General features: G+C 40.1%; 1 protein-coding gene across 7 annotated transcripts in view; it reads left to right on the top strand.

The window, feature by feature from the left end:
- Positions 1-4,826: 4,826 nt before the first annotated feature.
- Positions 4,827-21,613, top strand: part of LOC101116968 (transmembrane 9 superfamily member 2-like) — an 84,280-nt gene continuing 67,493 nt past the window's right edge. For 4 of the 7 annotated variants that reach the window (XM_042241682.2, XM_060408006.1, XM_012107249.5 and 1 more), the window contains exons 1-5: positions 4,827-5,168; positions 8,893-8,960; positions 10,035-10,128; positions 14,246-14,373; positions 15,576-15,705. In XM_042241682.2, coding sequence (XP_042097616.1) covers positions 4,980-5,168; positions 8,893-8,960; positions 10,035-10,128; positions 14,246-14,373; positions 15,576-15,705 — 609 coding nt within the window. In that variant the 5' untranslated portion in view covers positions 4,827-4,979. Of the gene's footprint in view, positions 6,338-8,892; positions 8,961-10,034; positions 10,129-14,245; positions 14,374-15,575; positions 15,706-21,613 lie in introns of all 7 variants that reach the window. The other 3 variants (XM_012107250.5, XM_042241683.2, XM_060408007.1) reach the window with 2 other exon arrangements.

Below are 21,613 nucleotides of genomic sequence, written 5' to 3'. Positions count from 1 at the left end.
TGATGCTTCACTTCTTGAGGTTAAGAGACACAGTGTGGCAGGGAGCTTTAATGGAAAACCTTGATGGCACTATTGGAGTTGTAGAGGGTGAGGATGGTAATCTGCTGACCGCTTCTCTTTCCTGCTTCTCAGAATCTCTCTGGAGAGTGAGCAGAGGGGCGGGGGCAGGCATCCTGTAGAGGACCTGGAGGGCACCCCTCCTCCAAGCAGTGCCCAGAACCCCACCCTCCTGGGTTAGCAGAATCCACAGGCATTTGGCAGGCTGCCCAGTCCTGCAGCAGTTCCAGCCTGCTGGGTTATCCTGGTTTCCAAATCTTTACAGGGGCTTCTCCAGTTTTCTTGGTCAAGTTTAATCCTTGTACTAACAACATGACTAATTCTGATCATTAGTACATTTTCTCCATTCATTTCCCCAAGAACCTTTCCTACCTCTTGGGTCCAGGAGTTAACTTGCTAAAATTTCTACCAGCTTCTGCTATTGGCCAGTTAGCTGCCTTTGTTCCGGCTTGAATTACCCCTGTCAATCTGCAGAAGATACAGACCTCTTGGAGTGAGGGAACTTGCACAGAAATGCCCTTGGCCAGGCACACACATCTCAACATAAACAGACGACCTCTGTTCTCCAAAACTCTTGAGACACAAGGAGGAAAAATAATAAGCTCTTCTATTTTTGTCCTATGATGCCTACAATACTTCCCCTGGTGGCTCAGCAGTAGAGTCCACCTGCAATCCAGGAGACTTGCAGGAGACGCAGGTTCAATCCCTGGGTTGGGAAGATCCACTGGAATGGGAAATGGCAACCCACTCCAGTATTCTTGCCTGAAAAATCCCATGAACAGAGGAGCTTGGTGGGCTACAGTCTACGGAGTCACAAAGAATCAGACAAGATTGAGCATGCACCTACAGTACTCTCTAGGTGCAAATGCAGACACTTTGCATTAAAAGACAGAACAAGGAGCAGAAGGTAAGGATTCTGACAGAGGCTGCAAAATAAGATCCCTGCCCTAAGAGAAAGAAAACTTTCTTTCAGAATCTAAGAGCACCCCCCATCCTTCTACTCACTCTTCTTCAGTTTCCCTCCCTTTTTCCTCCTTCCCCAGACTTGTGCTGTCCAATAGCAATATAATTAGAGCCCCATATAAAATCTTAAATGTTCTAGTAGCCACACTTAAAAAAATGAAGAAATGGATAAATTCAGAATTTGAGATTAACAGATGCACATTATTATTATAAACACAAGGACACACTGTATAGCACAGGGAACTATATTCAATATCTTGTAATAACCTATAATGGAAACAACTCTGAAGGAGAATAGATATATACACATATATAACTGAATCCCTGTGTGGTACACTTGAAACTAATACAACATTGTAAATCAACTATAGTTCAATAAAAAATTAAGTCACAAAAAAGAAACGGAGTTAATTTTAATGTTTTATTTAATGCAATATTTCCCTGGTGGCTCAGACAGTAAAGAATCTGCCTGCAATGTGGGAGACCTGGGTTCGGTCCCTGAGTTGGGAAGACCCCCCTGGAGAAGAAAATGGCTACCCACTCCAGTATTCTGGCCTGGAGAATTCCATGGACAGAGGAGCCTGGTAGACTACAGTCCATGGGGTTGCAAAGAGTCGGACATGACTGAGCGACTTTCACTTTCACCCTAAATATTATCATTTCAACATGTAATCAATATGAAGTTGGGAAGGTTTTGCATTCTTTTTATCATGCAAAGTCTTTGAAGCCTGGTGTGCAATGTACCATTGCAAGGCAAACCATCCAGCATCACCATAATCCAACTCTATGCCCCAACCACTGATGCTAAAGAAGTTTAAGTTGAACAGTTCTGTGAAGACCTACCACATCTTCTAGAACCAGCACCAAAAAAGATGTCCTTTTCATCACAGGGGACTGGAATGCAAAAGTAGGAGGTCAAGAGATACCCAGAATGATAGGCAAGTTTGGTCTTGGAGTATAAAATGAAACAGGGCAAAGGCTAACAGAGTTTTGTCAAGAGAACACACTGGTCATAGCAAACACCCTTTTCCAACAACCCAAGAGATCATTACACATGGACATCATCAGGTGGTCAGTAGTGAAATCAGATTATGTTCTTTGCAGCCAAGAAGAGCTTCTTCTTAAGGAGAAGCTCTATACAGTCAGCAAAAACAAGACCTGGGCTGACTGTGGCTCAGATCATCAGCTACTTATTGCAAAATTCAGGCTTAAATGGAAGAAAGTAGGGAAAACCACTAGGCCTTTCAGGTATGACCTAAATCAAATCCCGTATGATTATACTGTGGAGGTGATGAATAGATTCAAGGGATTAGATCTGGTAAATAGAGTGCCTGATGAACAACGGGTGGAGGTTTGTAACACTGTACAGGAAACAGTAACCAGAACTAACCCAAAGAAAGAGAAATGTAAGAAGGCAAACTGATTGTCTGAGGAGGCTTTGCAAATAGCTGAAGAAAGAAGAAAAGGGAAAGGCAAGGGAGAAAAGGAAAGATATACCCAACTGAATGCAGAGTTCCAGAGAATAGCAAGGAGAGATAAGAAGGCCTACTTCAATGAACAATGCAAAGTAGAGAAAAACAATAGAATAGGAAAGTCTAGAGATCTCTTCAAGAAAACTGGGGCTATCAAGAGAACATTCCATGCAAGGATGGGCATGATAAAGGACAGAAATGGTAAGGAAGCAGAAGAGATGACAGGAATACACAGAACTATACAGAAACGGTCTTAATGACCTGAATAACAATGAAGGTGTGGTCACTGATCTAGAGCCAGACATACTGGAGTGTGAAGTCAAGCGGGCTTTAGGAAGCATTATTACAAACAAAGCTAGTGGAGGTGATGGAATTCCAGCTGAGCTATTTCAAATTCTAAAAGACGATGCTGTTAAGGTGCTGCATTCAATAAGTCAGCAAATTTGGAAAACTCGACAGTGACCACAGGACTGGAAAAGGTCAGTTTTCAAACCAATTTCAAAGAAGGGTGATGCTAAAAAATGTTCAAACTATCGTACAACTGTACTCATCTCACATATTAGCAAGGTTGTGCTCAAAATCCTTCATGTTAGGTTTCAGCAGTATGTGAACCAAGAACTTCCAGATGTACAAGCTAGGTTTAGAAAAGGCAGAGGAACTAGAGATCAAATTGCCTACATTTGTTGGATCATGGAGAAAGCAAGAGAATTCCAGAAAAAACACCTACTTCTGCTTCATTAACTATGATAAAGCTTTTGAATGTGTGTATCACAACAAATTGTGGAAAATTCTTAAAGAGATGGGAGGAGCAGACCGCCTTACCTGTCTCCTGAGACGCCTGTATGAGGGTCAAGAAGCAATAGTTAGAACCAGACATGGACCAATGGATTGGTTCAAAGTTGGGAAAGGAGTATCAAGGCTGTATATTATCACCCTGCTTATTTAACTTATATGCAGAGTACATCATGAGAAACGCTGGGCTGGAAGAAGCACAAGCTGGAATCAAGATTGCCTGGAGAAATATCAATAACCTCAGATATACAGATGATAACACTCTGGTGGCAGAAAATGAAGAGGAACTAAAGAACCTCTTGATGAGGGTGAAAGAGGAAAGGGAAAAAACTGGCTTGGAACTCAATATAAAACAAAACTAAGATCATGGCATCTGGTCCCATCACTTAATGGCATATAGAAGGGGTTAAAGTAGAAGCAGTGACAGATTTTTATTTTCCTGGACTCTCAAATTACTGCAGATGGTGACTGCAGCCATGAAATTAAAAGACACTTGCTCCTTGGAAGGAAAGCTATGACAAACCCAAACTGCATATTAAAAAGTAGAGACATCACTTTGCTGATAAAGGTCCCTATAGTCAAAGCTATGGTTTTTCCAGCAGTCATGTATGGGTGTGAGAGTTGGACTATAAAGAAAGCTGAGTGTGGAAGAATCGCTGCTTTTGAACTGTGGTGCTGGAGGACTCTTGTGAGCCCCTTGGACAGCAAGGAGATCAAACCAATCAATCCTAAAGGAAATCAACCCTGACTATTCATTGGAAGGACTGATGCTGAAGCTGAAATTCCAATACTTTGGTCATTTGATGTGAAGAGATGACTCATTGGAAAAGACCCTGATGCTGGGAAAGATTGAGGGCAAGAGTAGAAGGGGACGACAGAGGATGAGATGGTTGGATGGGATCGCGGATTTAATGGACATGAACTAGAGCAAGCTCCGGGAGATAGGGGAGGCCAGAGGAGTCTGGTCTGCCGCAGTCCCTGGGCTTGCAGACTGGGACATGACTTAGCGACTGAACAACAGTAACATGCAATGTACACTTACAGAACATCAGTTTTGGATTAGCTGCATTTCAAGCCCGTAGTAATAATTACAGTGGGCAACAAGGTCCAGGAATTTCCTGTCTTCTCCCTTCCACCCACCTGCAGCAAGACCTGAAGATGGCCGGGCGGCTTACCGCCCGGTCACCCTGTTACTCTGGTGCTGAGAGGCAAAGTCAAGAGGATGCCAGACTCTGGGATGTTGGAAAGTTGAAATCTTTCAGACTGCATCCCCACCTCACAACCATTCCCCCACCCTGCACCCTCCCTCCAGACTATGCGAGGAACCTCTTAAAGAGGCGCGCGAGAAGCCGCTCAAACCGCGGGAACGTGTTCCGCAGGGGATGCTGGGAGGAAGGGGAGGGGGGGCAGGGGGGAGGGGGGAAGGTGGGGGAAGACGCAGCAGGACCATCACGCATGCGTACGGCGCGCGCGAGCGCGCGCGCTCATAAAGGCAGCCAGGTCGCGTAGCAACCGAGTTACAAGCCAGTATCTGGCCTTAACAGTTGGCCTTCCCCAGAGTGCTAAGTCTCACTAGCCGGTCTGGGCTCTCCTCTGTCCTTTCACTGTTCTCCTTATCATTTCCGCTTCTTCTTTCCACTGGGTCCAGTCTCGCCCACGGTGTGTGTGTCCCCAAGCGCAGAACCGGCTACTAAAATGAGTATTCGTGGTTTCTGCCTGGGAACCAACTCCTGGAGCCTATGGCCCACCCTCCCCGGGCTCAGGGGGTTGCTGGTGCTGGGACTGATCCTGGGCCTTCAGACCGCCAGCTCCAACGCTTTCTATCTTCCCGGGTTGGCGCCAGTCAATTTCTGCGAAGTGAAAGGAGAGACCAATTACTGTCAGGTGAGGACTAGAGGGAGGAAGTGAGATGTGAGGGGAAGGCTTCGGGTTGGAGTATCAGGCACACCGGGGCCGACCAGTGCTGAGAGCTCTCTGACTCTAGCCGGAATGCCTAAGCCCCCTCTGTGGGTGTGTCTCAGGGTCTCGATCGCAGAGCCTCGCACTTGGCAGATCCGGATCTATCTTTTTCCCTTGATCCTCTTTCTCTCCCTCTAGGCTCAGCCCCTCCCCTCCCGTCCCCTCCCTCTCAGCTCAGCCCCTCCCTTCCCCTCTTCTCCTAGATTCCACCCTCCCTTTTGCCCCCGCCCTCCCCTTGGCCCCGCCCCTTCCTTGGTCCCCCTAGTTCCCGCTCCTGCTTGGTCCTGCCTACTCCCTCACAGCCCCTCCCAAGTGGTTCCAACCTCCCCCCATAGCCCCTCCCCGTCATAGCCCCTCCCTGTCATAGCCCCTCCCCTCCATAGCACCTCCTGTAATGGCCCCTCCCCCGTCATAGCCCCTCCCTGTCATAGCCCCTCCCCTCCATAGCTCTCCCTGTAATAGCCCCTCCCCCGTCATAGCCCCTCCCTGTCATAGCCCCTCCCTTCCATAGCTCCTCCCGTAATGGCCCCTCCTCCGTCATAGCCCCGCCCCTCCATAGCTCTCTCTGTAATAGCCCCTCCCCCATCATAGCCCCTCCCCTCCATAGCTCTCCCTGTGATAGCCCCTCCCCCGTCATAGCTCCTCCTATCATAGCCCCTCCCATCATAGCCCCTCCCTCGTCATAGCCCCTCCCTCGTCATAGCCCCTCCCCGTCATAGCCCCTCCCCTTCGTAGCTCCTCCCCTCCCCCTCCATCTCGGTGGTTCCTTCCTCTTCCGGTGGTTCCTTCCTCTTCCGGTGGTTCCTTCCTCTTCCGCTACGTATAGTCTTCTCCCCTACTTCCCCTTCCTGTTGTCCCCTTTATGCAATCTGCCTTTCAAGACACACTTCTCACTTGATCTTAGGTATAGTAACACCATGTGTGTCACTCCTAACTCCTGTGGTCTCAGATTTTTACCTGTTTAATTCTTGTTAATTCATGTTGGTTTCCCTTGAGCCTTCTCTGCAAACAGCAAGATAATATTTACCTCTCAGACTTGTGAGACTAAAATGAGACAAGGTATGAAAAGCACTGACAAAAACATCTGGCACATGGTAAGCTTTCAATAAGTGGTGACCATTAACATTATGAGTTTTCTTTAGCCAGAGATTTCTTGCTCAGTTCCTCTTCCACACGTCCCGCTGATAAATTTTTGACTTCCTTCCTTGGCAGCCTTGTATTTTTTTAAAACTAGAAACTCACTGTAAATTTATTTTTGCAAGTAATCCATTGAAAAAGTATTAATGAATAGTAAGACTTATTTTCTGGTCTCAAGTTGCCTGTCAAGTGTGTGAGCAATGTTTTGGTAAAAGGAACCGCAGAGGCTTTAGAGCTAAGAACAGTGCTAGGTGTGGCTTGACTACAGACTTAACAAATTGAAAGTTGGGGTTTTTAGAGACCAGGTCTAGGTGCAGCAAATTTGCACTTAAAACCTGGAGCTTGCCTTTTCCTTTGAGAAGTATTGATAGTAGTATTTTGAGCCACCATCTTGCCAAATACAAAAAGTAAGAAATGGCATTAAAAATTATTTTACACCTGCCTTTTCTCTGCCTGGTAATGTCTAGTGCTGGCTCGTTCTTCTTTATTTCAGCAGACTTCCTAGCAAAAATAATATAATCTTTAACCATATCAAATGTCTGGAATTTCTCTTTTGTAAGCTCTTCTTTTAGATTTACTTGCTTCCTTGAATGTGTTCTACTTTTGATTCTGAGATTGTACCTTCTTATGTTTAGCATGCCAAACTTCCTGAATTCAATAGCGTCCAGCCTCTTGGATTTCTGATTGGCTGAAATCAGATAGTGTCTGGCCTCTTGATTTCAGATAGGCAGAAATCGTGTAGTGAGATGAGATGATTGGATGGCATCACAGACTGAGAGAACAGGAATTTGATCAAACTCTGGGAGACAGTGAAGGACAGGGAAGCCTGGTGTGCGGCAGTCCATGGAGTCACAAAGAGTCAGACACAACTGAACGACTGAACAACTGCACATTTATACTTTCAGTAAACTTTATTTTTTGAGCAGTTTTAGATTCGCAGCAGAATTGAGCAGAGAGCATATAGAGTTACCATATTCCTTGCCCCCCACATGCATAGCCTCTCCCATTATTAACATCCCCAACCAGAGGTACCTTTCTTACAGTTGGTGAACCTGCACTGAATAACATTATCACCTAAAGTCCATAGTTTACGTTACAGTTTAATCTTAGTGTTGTACATCCTATGAGTTTGAACAAATGTATAGTGATGTGTATCCATCATTATAATATCACACAGGGTAATTTCATTACCCTAAAAATCCTCTGTTTTCTCTGCTCACTCATCCTAATGTCCCTTTAATCCATGACAACCAGTGATGTATTTATTGTCTCTACACTTTTGCCTTTTCCAGAATGTCACATAGTTGAAATCATACAGTATGTAGCCTTTTCAGCTTGGCATCTTTCACACAGTAATATGATTAAAGTCTCTTTCATGTCTTTTCATAGTGGACTAGTTTGTTTTTTAGTGCTGAATAATATTCCATTGTCTAGATGTGCCACAGTACATTTATCTATTCATCTACTAAAGGACACCTTGGTTGCTTCCAAATTTTGACAATGATGAATAAAGCTGCCATAAACATTGTGTGTAAGTTTTTTGTGTGGACATGTTTTCAACTGTTTTGAGTAAATACCAAGGAGCAAAATTCCTGGATCATGCGGTAAGAGTATGTTTAGTTTTGTGAGAAACTGCTAAACTGTCTTCCAAAGTAGCCATACCATTTTACATTCCCAACCAGGAGTGAATGAGAGTTCACATGCATTTTTTTTTTTTTACCAAAATAAAATCAGAGTATACATGTAATGACAGCAACAGCCATAAGGAAAGAGACATAAAATCTTTACATACAAGTTTATATTGTTTGGTATACTTGAGGGAGTGGGGGTAGTGAGGGTGTGAGTAGTCATCTCTTGCCATTCAGTTTTGTGGCAAATAACTCTTCTCATTTCAATTGATACTGAAGATGTCATAGAGCCAAAGCAAGTGCAATGGCTGATGCTCAAAATGACCGTGAGTCATCAAGGAAGGTTAAATTGTGATCATAATGTTTTGTTTAAGATGGGAAAGAGTGAAGTGTATTTTAGAATAATTATAAAAATAGTTAAAATAATGCAAAAAAAGCACTTATACAGGTAGCTTAATTATTTCAAGTTCTTGAGTTCCATGGACGCTAGGGTCCTTATGAAGCCTCTTAAAGCTGAATATGGAATTTGGTGAACATGTGTGCTTTTCTGGGGAGATGGAACATAGTTTTCATCATATTCTCCTAGTGTTATATGATTTTAAAAAGTTAAGAATGGCTGAGGTATCTGAAAAATTTATATGTTCAGAGACCCTGATAATGCCAGATAAATGAAATGTTATGAATTTATAGCTATACTGTTAAAATTTATAACTGTACTGTGTTATAAATGTACAACACTACACTAAGTTATAAATTTATAAATATACAGTTATAAATTGATGGGAGTGATAAACCCAGTTACCTTTCAGTTGCTTCATTATATATTTTGCAAGTGCTACCTTATTTTACTTTGTGTTATTAATGTTTTTTTTTCCTTCTTGCAGTCATCAATAGAACTGTATGTAAACAGATTGGACTCAGTAGAGTCTGTGCTGCCTTATGAATATAATACGTAAGTTATAAGTATTATAATTATATCTGATATAGTTCATATAATTGTGATTAATTTATATCACAATTATGATATAATACTGTTCAGATGTGCCTTCAGTTTTTAAAGTTAGTGAATGCAAGCCATGGGTATATTAAGAAATGTGGTAATATTATAATAAAGGTAATAGGAAAAAATGATTAGTTAGAATAGAGAACTTTCAATGTAAGACAAATGCTTAAAAGATTAGGAAGTTTCCACTCTTGATTTTTCTTTATAAGAAAAGCAAATTATAAATTTGCTACTCTTTGAACCTTGAAAAAATATCTTTGCAGTTGTACCTTATTTCTAAAACGTCGGATAGGTAGGTTTCTACTAAGATTTTAATGGATGAAGGTGCTTAGTTTAGTAGTGAGTAGTTATTACATATTGAAGATTAAGTATGATCATTCACTTGACAGTAACAACAAATGATGCACTTCTTGGAAAAAAATGATCATAGTTTCCTTTGGTATTGCTTTACTGCCTCTAATTAAGCAGAAATAAAATCAAGTCTCATTTTCATTAAAATGCCAGGTGTAAATGTAGGGTGTTAGTATGAGTATTAAAAATATTACTCAGGCCTACTATTTATTTTATCTTCTATGTAAACCATTTTACATTCAAATTTACTTAAACGTAGTTGTGATTCTTTTCAGTTAGAAACCATTTGATTTGTGAATATGTGAGAATGTGTTTGGGGGCTTTTTTTTTAAAATTCCCCTTTGGTCAGAACTGATAATTACAGTTTCTAAATGTCTCAGGTTAGAATCAGTACAGACTTTAAGCCATGATTTCCTTATTTGTGCTTACATGTCATTTGAAGTTTAACCCTAAAAATAGTGTTGGTTTCCTTCTGATTGTGATTACCTACATTACAAAAGTCAAGAGCAGTACCATGAGCATTTTGAATCATGAATTCATAATTATCAGAGGTTAAACAATTTAAAGAGAAACACAGAATCTACCATGAAAGGTGGAGCAGCTAGATAAATGATCAGGACTGATTTCTTTGTTGAATTTTTTTAAACCTTACTTAAACTTTTCTTTTTTTAGATTTGATTTCTGTCATGACTTCAAAAAGCCAAGTCCTTCTGAAAATCTCGGACAAGTACTGTTTGGAGAAAGAATTACATCATCTCCTTATGAGGTTATTCAGTTATCTTATTTTAAATTTTATTTTAAAGTGAATCTTCTCAGAACTGACTACATACAGAGTTGTCTGTCAGTATCCATGAGAAGTTGGTTCCAGGACCCACTGTGGATGCCAAAATCCACATATGCTCAAAGTCCCATAGTCAGCCCTCCATACAGGCAGGTTCTGCATCTGTAGATTGAACGAACCATGGTTCACATGTTAAGTTTGCCATCTACCATCCACAGTTGGTTGAATACGTGGATGTCAAACCTATAGATACAGAGGGTCTGCTGTATATTTATTGAAAAAAATCCACATATAAGAATAGACCTGGGCAGTTCAAACTTGTAGTTGTTCAAGGGTCAACAGTCATACCAAAGAGTCTTTGCTTTAAAAGGAAAAGAAAAAGGAACGGAGGTAGAATCTGGTGTTGCCAGAAGAATGCATTAATATAGTCAGCCCTCCAAATCTGAGCATTCTGCATCTGAAGATTCAACCAACTGAGAATCAAAAATATTCAGGTAAAAAATTCCAGAGTCCCCAAAAGCAAAATTAGAATTTACATGGTATTTACATTATGCTTAAAACTAGTTACACAGCATTTACATTATATATTAAGTATTATAGGTAATCTAGAGATGATCTGAAGTACAGTTGACCCTTGAACAACACAAGTTTGAACAGTGTGGTCTACTTATACCCAGATTTTTTTTCCACTATATGATCTATGGTTGTCTGAATCTGTGGATGTGGAATCTCATTCGGAGGAACCGTCTATGTGGAAGGCCACCCTATAAGTTGTAGGTAGATTTTCAGCTTCAGGGAGGGTTGATCCCCTAACTGCATTGTCCAAGGGTTACCTATATAGGGGAGGATGTGTATAAGTTATATGCATATGCATGCATGCTAAGTCACCTCAGTTGTGTCAGACTCTTTGTGACCCTCTGGAGTGTAGCCCACCAGGCTTCTCTATCCATGGTATTCTTCAGGCAAGAATACTGAAGTGGGTTGGCATGCCATCCTCTAGGGGATCTTCCTGACCCAGGAATGGAACCAGTGTCTCTTCTGTCTCCTGCATTGGCAGGCAGGTTCTTACCACTAGCGCCACCTGGGAAGCCCCATATGTGTATGCTGCTGCTGCTGCTAAGTCGCTTCATTCGTGTCTGGCTCTGTGCGACCCCATAGACAGCAGCCTACCAGGCTCCCCTATCCCTGGGATTCTCCAGGCAAGAACACTGGAGTGGGTTGCCATTTCCTTCTCTAATGCATGAAAGTGAAAAGTCAAAGTGAAGTCACTCGGTCGTGTCTGACTCTTCGCAACCCCATGGACTGCAGCCTACCAGGCTCCTCCATTCATGGGATTTTCCAGGCAAGAGTACTGGAGTGGGCTGCCATTGCCTTCTCCAACATATGTGTATACTCCACCATTTTATATGAGGGACTTGGGCAATGGTGGATTTTGGTATCTATGGATCTTAATGTCTTCCACTGATATACTTCACTGGGCTTCCCAGGTGGTACTAGTGGTAAAGAATCAGCATGACAATGCAGGAGAAACAAGAGACGCGATTTTGATTCCTGGATTGGGAAGATCCCCTAGGGGAGGAAATGGCAACCCACTCTAGTATTCTTGCCTGGAAAATTCCATGGACAGAGGAGCCTGGTGGGCTATAGTTCATGGGGTCATAGAGAGTCAGACGTGACTCAGAGACTGAGCACAATGACTGATACTGTGGGATGACTCTATGCTCTTTAAGCTTTCTGCAGTAGTTGGTGGTTCCACACGACGATTTTGCCTTTCACATTTTATTTTTGCTTCATAAAGAGAAAAAGTTTAATTTTTTGTTCTTATATATTTTGGGTAGGGTGATATAAGTAGATATAATTGGACTCTCAGTATCTATTGATATTGCCCTCAATATCTTAATAGATGTGAGGATAGAGTAAGGATGTTTTCATGAGCAGTTATGATTATGAAGGCACTAATTTTTTTCTTTTTTTCCCCCAACTTCATGGAAGTATAACTGAGGTACAATAAACTATATATATTAAAAGTGTATAATTTGATCCATATATGTGAAACCATCAGGCATTAGCCTGTTTTACAACTTTTTATTTTGAAGTAATTATAGATTCACAGGAAATGACAAAAGAATGAACAGAGAGGTCTCATGTACGCTTTGCCCAGGTTTGCCCAATGGTAACATCTTGCACGTTAAAAGAAGAGGGTGGCAGAGGATGAGATGGTTAGATAGCATCAATGACTCAATGGACATGAGTTTGAGTAAACTCTGGGAGATAGTGAAGTACACGGAAGACTGGAGTACTGCAGTCTGTGGGGTCACAAAGAGTTGGACACGACTGAGTGACTGACAACAGCAACAACATCTTGTATAACTACAGTATGACAGCAAAACCGTTAGACAATGCACAGAGCTTATTCAGATTTCACTAGTTTTACATGCACTTATTTGTGTGTGTGTGATGCAGATTTGTGTACCTACTACCACAGTCAATACATAGCATAGTTCTATCAGCACAAGGCTCCCTAAAGTTCTTCATTTACTGTTCTTTTTCTGTTTAGTTTTCAGAATTCTTTATATATTCTAGTTATGATTCCTTTGTTGCAGCAGTCATTTGCAAAGTTTCTGCCTGTCTGTGACTTTTTTTTTTTTTTTGACTTCTTATTAGGGTCTTTCATGAAGCAAATACTTAAAATTTTCTGTGGTCCAGTAATCAAGTTTTCCTTTTATGAATCATGCTTCTGGTGTCTAGTCTAAGAAGACTTTGTATAGCCTTCGGGCCTAAAAACATTTTTCTGTGCTTCTTAAAGTTTTATAATTTAGCTTTATATCTTTAAGTCTGTGATCCATTTTGAATTATTTTTTGTATAAGCTGTGAGGTTTGGGTCGAAATTTTTTTTCTTTCTTTTTTGGCCTGTAGGTGTGCAATTACTTCAGTACCATTTGCTGAAAAGACCTTTTCAACAGTTTCAATTCTTTCTCCACTGACTTGCTTTTGCACCTTTGTAAAAAAAAAGGTCACTTGGGCCTAGTTGTGTAGGTGTAATTCCTAGGCTCTCTGTTGATCTGTTCCATTGGTCTGTGTGTCAGGCATTTGCTTTTTGATGATTAAAGTTGCACATACTCCCCCTATTGGACCATTGTACTAAAAGAAAAGTGCACCTTTTCAAGAAATGCTATGCTTTGCACTGAAGAAACATGACAGTTTCTTTTCACCCCAGTTTGGGGTTAATATTGTATGATTTCAGGATATCAGGTGTTGGATTTTCATTGTTTATTCTTGCTCATTGTTTTCTGATTAACAACACTAGCACTTCACCTTGGTCATCTCCAGTAGCCAGACTTTGTAAATAAGAGATTTCATATTAAAAGTTTCAAATATTTTCTTATTATTTTTTGGTAACACTTTTATTGAGGGATCATTTGCATGCCAAATAATTCACCCATTCATAAGTGTCCATTTCAGTGCTTTTTAGTATATTCATAGAGTTCTATAACCATCGCTGGAGAAGGCAATGGCGCCCCACTCCAGTACTCTTGCCTGGAAAATCCCATGGACGGAGGAGCCTGTTAGGCTGCAATCCATGGGGTCGCGAAGAGTCGGACACGACTGAGTGACTTCACTTTCACTTTTCACTTTCATGCATTGGAGAAGGACATGGCAACCCACTCCAGCATTCTTGCCTGGAGAATCCCAGGGATGGCGGAGCCTGGTGGGCTGCCGCCTATGGGGTCGCACAGAGTCGGACACGACTGAAGCGACTTAGCAGCAGCAGCAGCAGCAGCATAACCATCGCTACAGCCAATTTTATTATCAGTTTTAAGTGAAGTGTTCTAGATCAGGGTAATTTATAGGAAGCTGCAGTGGGTTTTATACCCCACCTTATATAGTACTGAAGAAGGCAGGTTCTCTTGAAAGCAGTGTGTGTCTAGTTTAATTACTTCAGATGTGTACTGAAGTGTAGAGGAAATAGTGTTGAGAATCATGGCCTACTGAAATCTCTGAAGAAAAGTTTCATCTGTAAGATAAAGTGCTTACTTTGTGAATTTTGGTTTGTACAACTTAGTCCAAATCTCTTAATATTTTTAATTTTCTTTCTTAACAGTTTTCCTTTAACAAGTCAGAGACATGTGTGAAAGTTTGTATGAAATCTTATGATACAGCAAAGGAAGATCAAAAGAAAAAGCTGGATTTTTTGAAGAGAGGAATGCAACTGAATTATCAACATCACTGGTATGTTTGGCATCTGACATCGTATGACTTAAAATTTCAATTCCCTTCAGAAGCAGTTTTATGGGTTTTATTCCCCTTTGGAGAAATGTATGTTGTGATAGTATAAATTAGTAGTTTTACTGTAGAGTAATTAACCAGTTTGCATCCTTTGAAAATATGCTGGCATTTGGGGATGGATTGGGGGAAATCTTGATTGGAGATTTAAAAATCATCTTCAAGGAAAGAGAACAGAATGAAAAACAACGTTTGACAGTTGGTAAACTTGTGGGTGACTTCTTTATTTGCTAGATTTCATATAGCATCCTTTTTATTTCTTATCTGAAAACAAATGTATGTATTAGTGCCTGGCAGATGGCAGGTGTTCAGTAAATAGTTGTTGAATGGGTAATGAGTGGAAGAATTTTTATTTATTTATTTATTTTTTCATTTTTTTGGCCTTGCCACACAGCATGTGGGATCTTAGTTCCCTGACCAGGGATTGAACTCAGGCCCTTGGCAGTGAAAGAGTGGAGTACTAACCACTGGACCACCAGGGAATTCCTTAAGTTCAGATTCTTAAAAAGGGTTTTTAAGTATCGGAGTACAAATAAATTAATAAAAATAAATTGGAATGTAATTTCTTTACAATGTTGTGTTAGTTTCTGCTGTACAATAGCATCAATCTGCTCTATGTATACATATACCTCTTCCTTGTTAAGCCCTCCCTCCCACCTCCTCCCCATAAGTTAAGATTTTTATTTTTTATTTTTTTTATTTTTATTTTTTTTTTTCTTTTTCATTGGCTTTAATTTTTAAGCAAAGTTATACATCCTCTTGATTTAAAGACACAAACAGCTCTACAAGACCTGTTATGGAAAACAGTAATGCCTCCTTCTCCATGTCTCTCCCCCACAACCTGAAGCACAGATTTTTTTCAAGATTTTTAATCAAAGCCAATCCACAAAAAAATAGTATATAATTTCAGGTAGATTTTAAAACTGCTTCTGGAGAATTCCTTGGCAGTCCAGTGGTTAGGACTCAGCACTTTCACTGCCATGGGCCTGGGTTCAATCCTTTGTTGGGGAACTAAGATCTTGCAAGTCATGTGGTGTGGCCAAAACAAAATCAAACAAGACTATGAACTTAAATATGTGTAAGATGATGTTAGTTTTGCTTGATATAAATTGCTTATTAAATCTTTTCCTTAAAATATTTATATTTAGGATTATTGATAATATGCCAGTGGTATGGTGTCGTGATATAAATGGTGGAAATAAGTACTGTACAACAGGATTTCCAATAGGATGCTTTGTTACCCAAAGTGGCGTATCCAGTGATGCTTGCTTCATGCACGTAAGTATTGAGAACTTACTATAGAAATATAAGAATGTTGCTTCATTTACATTTTGCTTTCTAGTATAGTCACTTAAAGGCAATGGCACCCCACTCCAGTACTCTTGCCTGGAAAATCCCATGGGCGGAGGAGCCTGGTGGGCTGTAGTCCATGGGGTTGCTAAGAGTCGGACATGACTGAGCGACTTCACTTTGACTTTTCACTTTCATGCATTGGAGAAGGAAATGGCAACCCACTCCAGTGTTCTTGCCTGGAGAATCCCAGGGACAACGGAGCCTGGCGGGCTGCCGTCTATGGGGTCACACAGAGTCGGACACGACTGAAGCGACCTAGCAGCAGCAGCAGCATAGTCACTTAAACATGAATGGGACACCTACTATTGTCTCCGTTTTATGCTAGAGGTTGAGGATACAAAGACAAGTGGTCCCTTGCCCTCTAGAAGTTCATAGTCCTAAGTAGGAGATAGACTTGTGAGCAAACTGATGCAATAAAATGTTTTATGGTAGAAGACTAAGGAGTAAGGAGGATATAATGAAGGGAATTAAAAAGTATTCGTTAGATGAATGGGTGGGTGAGCATTTCTAGAAGGGAAATCAGTGTGAGATTGGTCAAGAGATTGGAAGTCTGAAATAGCATGCTGTGATTGAGGGACTGTGAGTAATTGGGTATATCTGCAGCATAAGGTTTGGGGTTTTGGGGATGCATGTAGAGATGAAGCTCAAAACGGGGGTAGGTAGAAGCCAGATCATGGCAGGAGGTCCTGTATACAGTGGTAAGGAAAGTCACATTAAATGCCTATTATGAGCCAGAAGCAATGTTATATCACCCTATACACAGTGATTAATTTAATCCTTGAAACAGTCCTGTTGCTAGAATCTACTACTGCTGTTTTACAGATGATAAAATTCAATCTCAGAGACGGTAAGGGACATGACTAGAGGCAGACAGCTAGTAAGTGGAAGACATAGGACTCCAACTCAGATCTTTTTAGCTTGGAAGTCCTAATCACATGGTTTGAAATTTATCTTGTGATTCTCAAACTGTTTTCTACTGGGTCCTAGGGTAACAGAAGTGTCTTGGGGCTGCCTTGGAGGCTGAATGGTCATGGAAGGGCAGCACTACTTAGAATCTTTCTTATATGGAGAGACTCAATGTGGATCAGCAATGGGCTGAAGGGGAAGGGAGAGAGAGGAGCAGAGGTTTTGGAGTCTAAATGGTGGTACCCTTCATTGTTTCTTTCCAGAGAAAAGGGCTGTGCTTCTTGCATTTTAGTCATTCAGGGACCACCTTGGTGGTTTGTGCCACAACTGAGGCACTTGTACTTATTTATCTGTAATTTTAAAAATTTCTTTAAAGTTTTATTGTTATGAATTTAGGAAGGAAAGTTATATTTGGTACTGCTAGTTATAATAGCTCTAACAAAAAGTATAGTGACAATGGTATATAAAGCAATAGATATTTAATTTTTAATAAATTTCAGAGGTATTTTTTAATATCAAAGGCTTGACATATCTAACAAGACTCATGGGGCCTGAGGTGTATGTAGTTTGTATACATGTCTCAGGGATTCCAGCATATCAGAGCAGGCCACTAAAAGTCCTAGTTACATGAAAACTCCATCTCTTCTCCCATCTCCAGTAAAGATATCCTGGGAAAAAGGGGGCTTTTTTTAAACACAAACATTTGTAACAATTTATGTTAGCCAACATCTGCAAACAATGTAAATGCCCCTCAACAGGTGAGTAAATGAAGAAGATATGGGGTATTCATTCCTTGTACAACAACTCAGCAATTAAAATGAGCAAACTGTTGACACATGCACAACATGGAGAGATCTCAAACTTGTACTAAGCGAAAGAAGCCAGAAATAAAATTTTACAGGTTGTATGATTTCATTTATGAGCTATTACTAGCAAAGGTAAAGATATAAAGACAAATGGCTTTAGATCTGACAAGCATAAGGATTTGGAGTGGAATACAGAGAAGACCAAGGCCTTCTTGGAGCACAGAGAAATCACTCTGAGGTAACAAAGTTGAGATAAATGGGATATAGAGTTTAGAAGCAGTAACAAAATAACTTTTATTTTTCAAAAGTTTTTCTTTCCTTTAAAAAAAAACTGGAATATAATTGCTTTACAAAAGCTATTGTTTTATTAGGGACCTCAATAGTCATCTGGCTCAGTCTAGGAGACTTATTAATACAATGCTCTGCAAAAGAGATGGCAAATATGTATTTATCTCTAGTTTAACTTAAACTTATTTAAAAGGATATTATAGAAATTACAGGCTTAGTATTCTGTTCATCTATTTTCAAGTACATAGAAAAATAGAATACAGATTTTTTTCATCTACTACCTAAGATTATCTCATATATCCCCAGTGATATATATTCTTCACAATGGTAAACATTGCCACAGGGAATGTGGGAGGAAAAGCAGCAAATTACAGAAGAGAGAAGTTAATGAATAGGAGAAATTTGGATAAATAAAGTCTGTGTTTGATACTCGATGAAATTCTATATGGAGTGGTTCTTATTTTTGGCTGGGTCATGTAGTTTACAGGATCTTAGTTCCTTGACCAGAGATTGAACTATGGCCATGGCAGTGAAAGCGCCAAACCCTAACCGCTAGACCACCAGGGAACTCTCCAAAGGATATGGGCTTAATAAAAACCCTTTTTGTTAAAAAAAAACAAAACAGATAACAGAAAACCACACAGAGCAGATATAAAGTTTAATGAACTGTTATAAGCGGAACACCTTTGTAAGCGTCAGCCAGATCAAGAAATTGAATTTGGCCAGCCTCCTCAGAAGGTATTCATGTATGCTACCCATTGAAACTGTGTTGCATCCCCTAAAATAACCACAATCCTAACTTTCACCCTAATCACTTCCTTGAGTTTCTTTTACAGTTTTATTACCCAAGTCTACATCTCTCAACACTATAGTTTAGACTTGAGCATTTTATACAGCTTTTATCAATATTTTCTTGTGAAAGTGAAGGTGAAGTAGCTCAGTTGTGTCCTCTTTATGACCCCATGGACTGAGCATTCTCTTTTTTGTGGGAGCATTTTCAAACACACAGAAAAGTTGAATGAATTGTATAGTGGACACTCACATACCCAGCACCTAGATTCTATAATTAGCATCTTTGGATTTGATTTATCACAGATTTATACACTTATGTATTCCTGTATCATTCATCCAAACAAGGGTACATTTTCCTCTGTCCCTGATTTCTTAGAAGTTGATAGATGGATCTAGTGGATTGATTAGATTCAGGTTTGATCTCTTTGACAAGATAAGGTAGTGATGTGTTCTTTCATCAGGATGCACATAATATCTCTTTTTAAAGAATAGGTTTATTATTTAGAGCAGTTTTAGGTCAAAGAAAAATGAAGTGGTAGGTACAGAGACTTCCCAGGTGCCTTCTGCTCTCACACATGCATAGCTTCCGTCATTATCAACATCACTCACCAGAATGTGGTACATTTGTAACAACCGATGAATCTTCATTGATACACAGTGAAGATACACGTTGTTGCACTATGTGATACACATTAATTAATGTGATACACATTTCACCCAAAGCCCATAGTTTACATTAGGGTTCACTCTTGTGTGTATTTTATGGGTTTGGACAAATGTATAATGACATGTGTCCACTGTTATAATGTCATATAGAGTAGTTTCACTGCCCTAAAAGTCTGTGCTCTGCTTGTTCATCCCCCTCTACCTGGTGTCTTTTATTTCTTTCTTTTACTGTGATAACTGGATCCACTATTCCTTAGGGGATGCTGAGGCTTCAGAAAGTGTAGCTTCCATCAACCAGGAAACAAAAACCTTTTCTCTTGCAGCGTCTAGCCAGCGCCCTCTACTGACAAAGGTTCATTCAGTGCCAGCTTGCAAAGGAAACCTAGTTAAAATACTCAAAGGGCCCAGATAATTTTCACAGAGGTCAAAGAGCATGAATCTGGCAATGAGAGGCAATAAATCAATAACTGGCACACCTTACATGCATGCACTGATCAATACTCTGATGAAGGAGAGCCCTAGTTTATCTCCAGAAATCTCTGTGCAGCTCCCCTCTCTCTGGTATTCTTCCCCACAAAATCCAGCCCCCTTGGCCTCTCTGGACTTTGAACTTTGTCTTCCCAACTGGGGAGATTGCGGGGCTTCTTTGGGTACCCCTTCCCTGTACCACAGCCTGGAAATTCTCTCTGGGAAGGAAGCTTGAGGCTTCCCCTTCTCTAGGTGATCACTCTCTTAATGTTCTTTGTTGTCCAAGGTCTGAAAACCGTTTGCAAATATTTTAACCATTTGAAAAAATTGTTTAAGGTGAACGAGTAAATCTAGTCTCATATTCTTCCATCATGTCTGGAGGAGGAGATTCCACTCTCCTGTTTTCTTTTTGCATACATTTGCTTGGTGTGACTTTGCCTATCCTTTCAATTTAACTTTCCAGATCTCTTTTAGATATGTCTCTTTTATACAACAGGTTGGGTTTTGCTTCAGGGCATCTTCTGAAAAATCTTTTCCTCTTAATGGCTGAGTTAAGCCCATTTACATGTATTGCTATGACATTTACTCTCAGTTCTGTTATATTACATTTTGTTTACTATTTTGATATTCCACATTTTATTGATTCTAAGACTCATGCTTCCCCATATTTTATCATTTATGAAATCAAGATGTGTCTTCCAGTTGATGGCGTGTTAAAGTTTAATTGGCAGTGTATTTTTTTAGCAGCACATAAAATGATGTTTTGCAAGTGGTGGCATTTTCAATTCCATGAAATATAATATTTCTTTGAAAAGTCTTTATGTGGTCTACATTTTATTGTTGTAATTCTTCTAATATTTAAGGTTTGAATTTCTGTTTTGGTCTTTTCATTCCTACCTACTTCTTGGTTACTTTTTTTTTTTTGGCCACGCCATATGGTTTTCAGGATCTCAATTTCCTGACCAGAGACTGAACCAGGGCTGAGGCAGTGAAAGCTTGGAATCTTAGCCACTAGGCTACCAGGGACATTCCAGTCACCTGTTTCTTAGAGGGTATGATATAGTTTCATGATTATGCGTCTGGGTATGGATTTTTGTTTTGCTGTGTTTTTAATCGTGTTGTTAATTCCTTGAGTTTCCTGGATTGGTGCCTTTTATCAGTTCTGTAATTCTCAGCCATAGTCAGATATTTTCTTCTTTCCTTTTTAGACTCCAATTAAAGCTATGTTAAGTGTTTTTTTCTTCTCCACATGTCTTAACTTTTTTTCTGTGTTTTCTATTTTTTTTTTCCTGTACTGTGTTCTTCTGGTGTATCTTCTAGTCTATAAATTATCTTTTCACATGTTCCTTCTCTTAAAATATCAGTAATAATCTTTCTCATTTCTACAAGTTTTGTTGTTTTTCAGATCTGCTAGGTCGTTATTTTATACTTATCTATTTTATGCACACTTGTGTTTGATGTCTTTGAAATATATTGTTTGGTTAATTTTAAATCTGCCTCTTACCATTCCTGGATCTGAAATCTTTACAAATTTGTTTCTGCTAGTTCCTGCTCATGATTCCTTTTTTCCTTGTGTGCTTCATTATTTTGACTTCATATTCATCGTTCTCAAGTAGTATTTGTGGAGTTTGAGTCCTAGGGTCAAAGTACTTTCCTTCAGAGAGGATTTTCATTTACTTCCACATGGTGTCTTTGGGAAATACCAGTCTGGGAACACCTTAAGGCAAATTCATAATTTAAACTTCCTGAAGCAACTTAGATGATGTGAATCCAGCCTGCAAATCTATGATTTTTGAGGACAGTTTTATTTCTCTCCCCCTACCCGCACCTGGTTCTGTTTATCTTTGAGGCCATCTTCCCAATAGTCCATTGGGACTATAGGAGTAGGCTCACTTCTTGCTCACCTT

This window comes from Ovis aries, chromosome X (genome assembly GCF_016772045.2).
Source record: "Ovis aries strain OAR_USU_Benz2616 breed Rambouillet chromosome X, ARS-UI_Ramb_v3.0, whole genome shotgun sequence".
Taxonomy (NCBI): Eukaryota; Metazoa; Chordata; class Mammalia; order Artiodactyla; family Bovidae; genus Ovis; species Ovis aries.
This window is presented reverse-complemented; position numbering and strand designations above follow the sequence as displayed.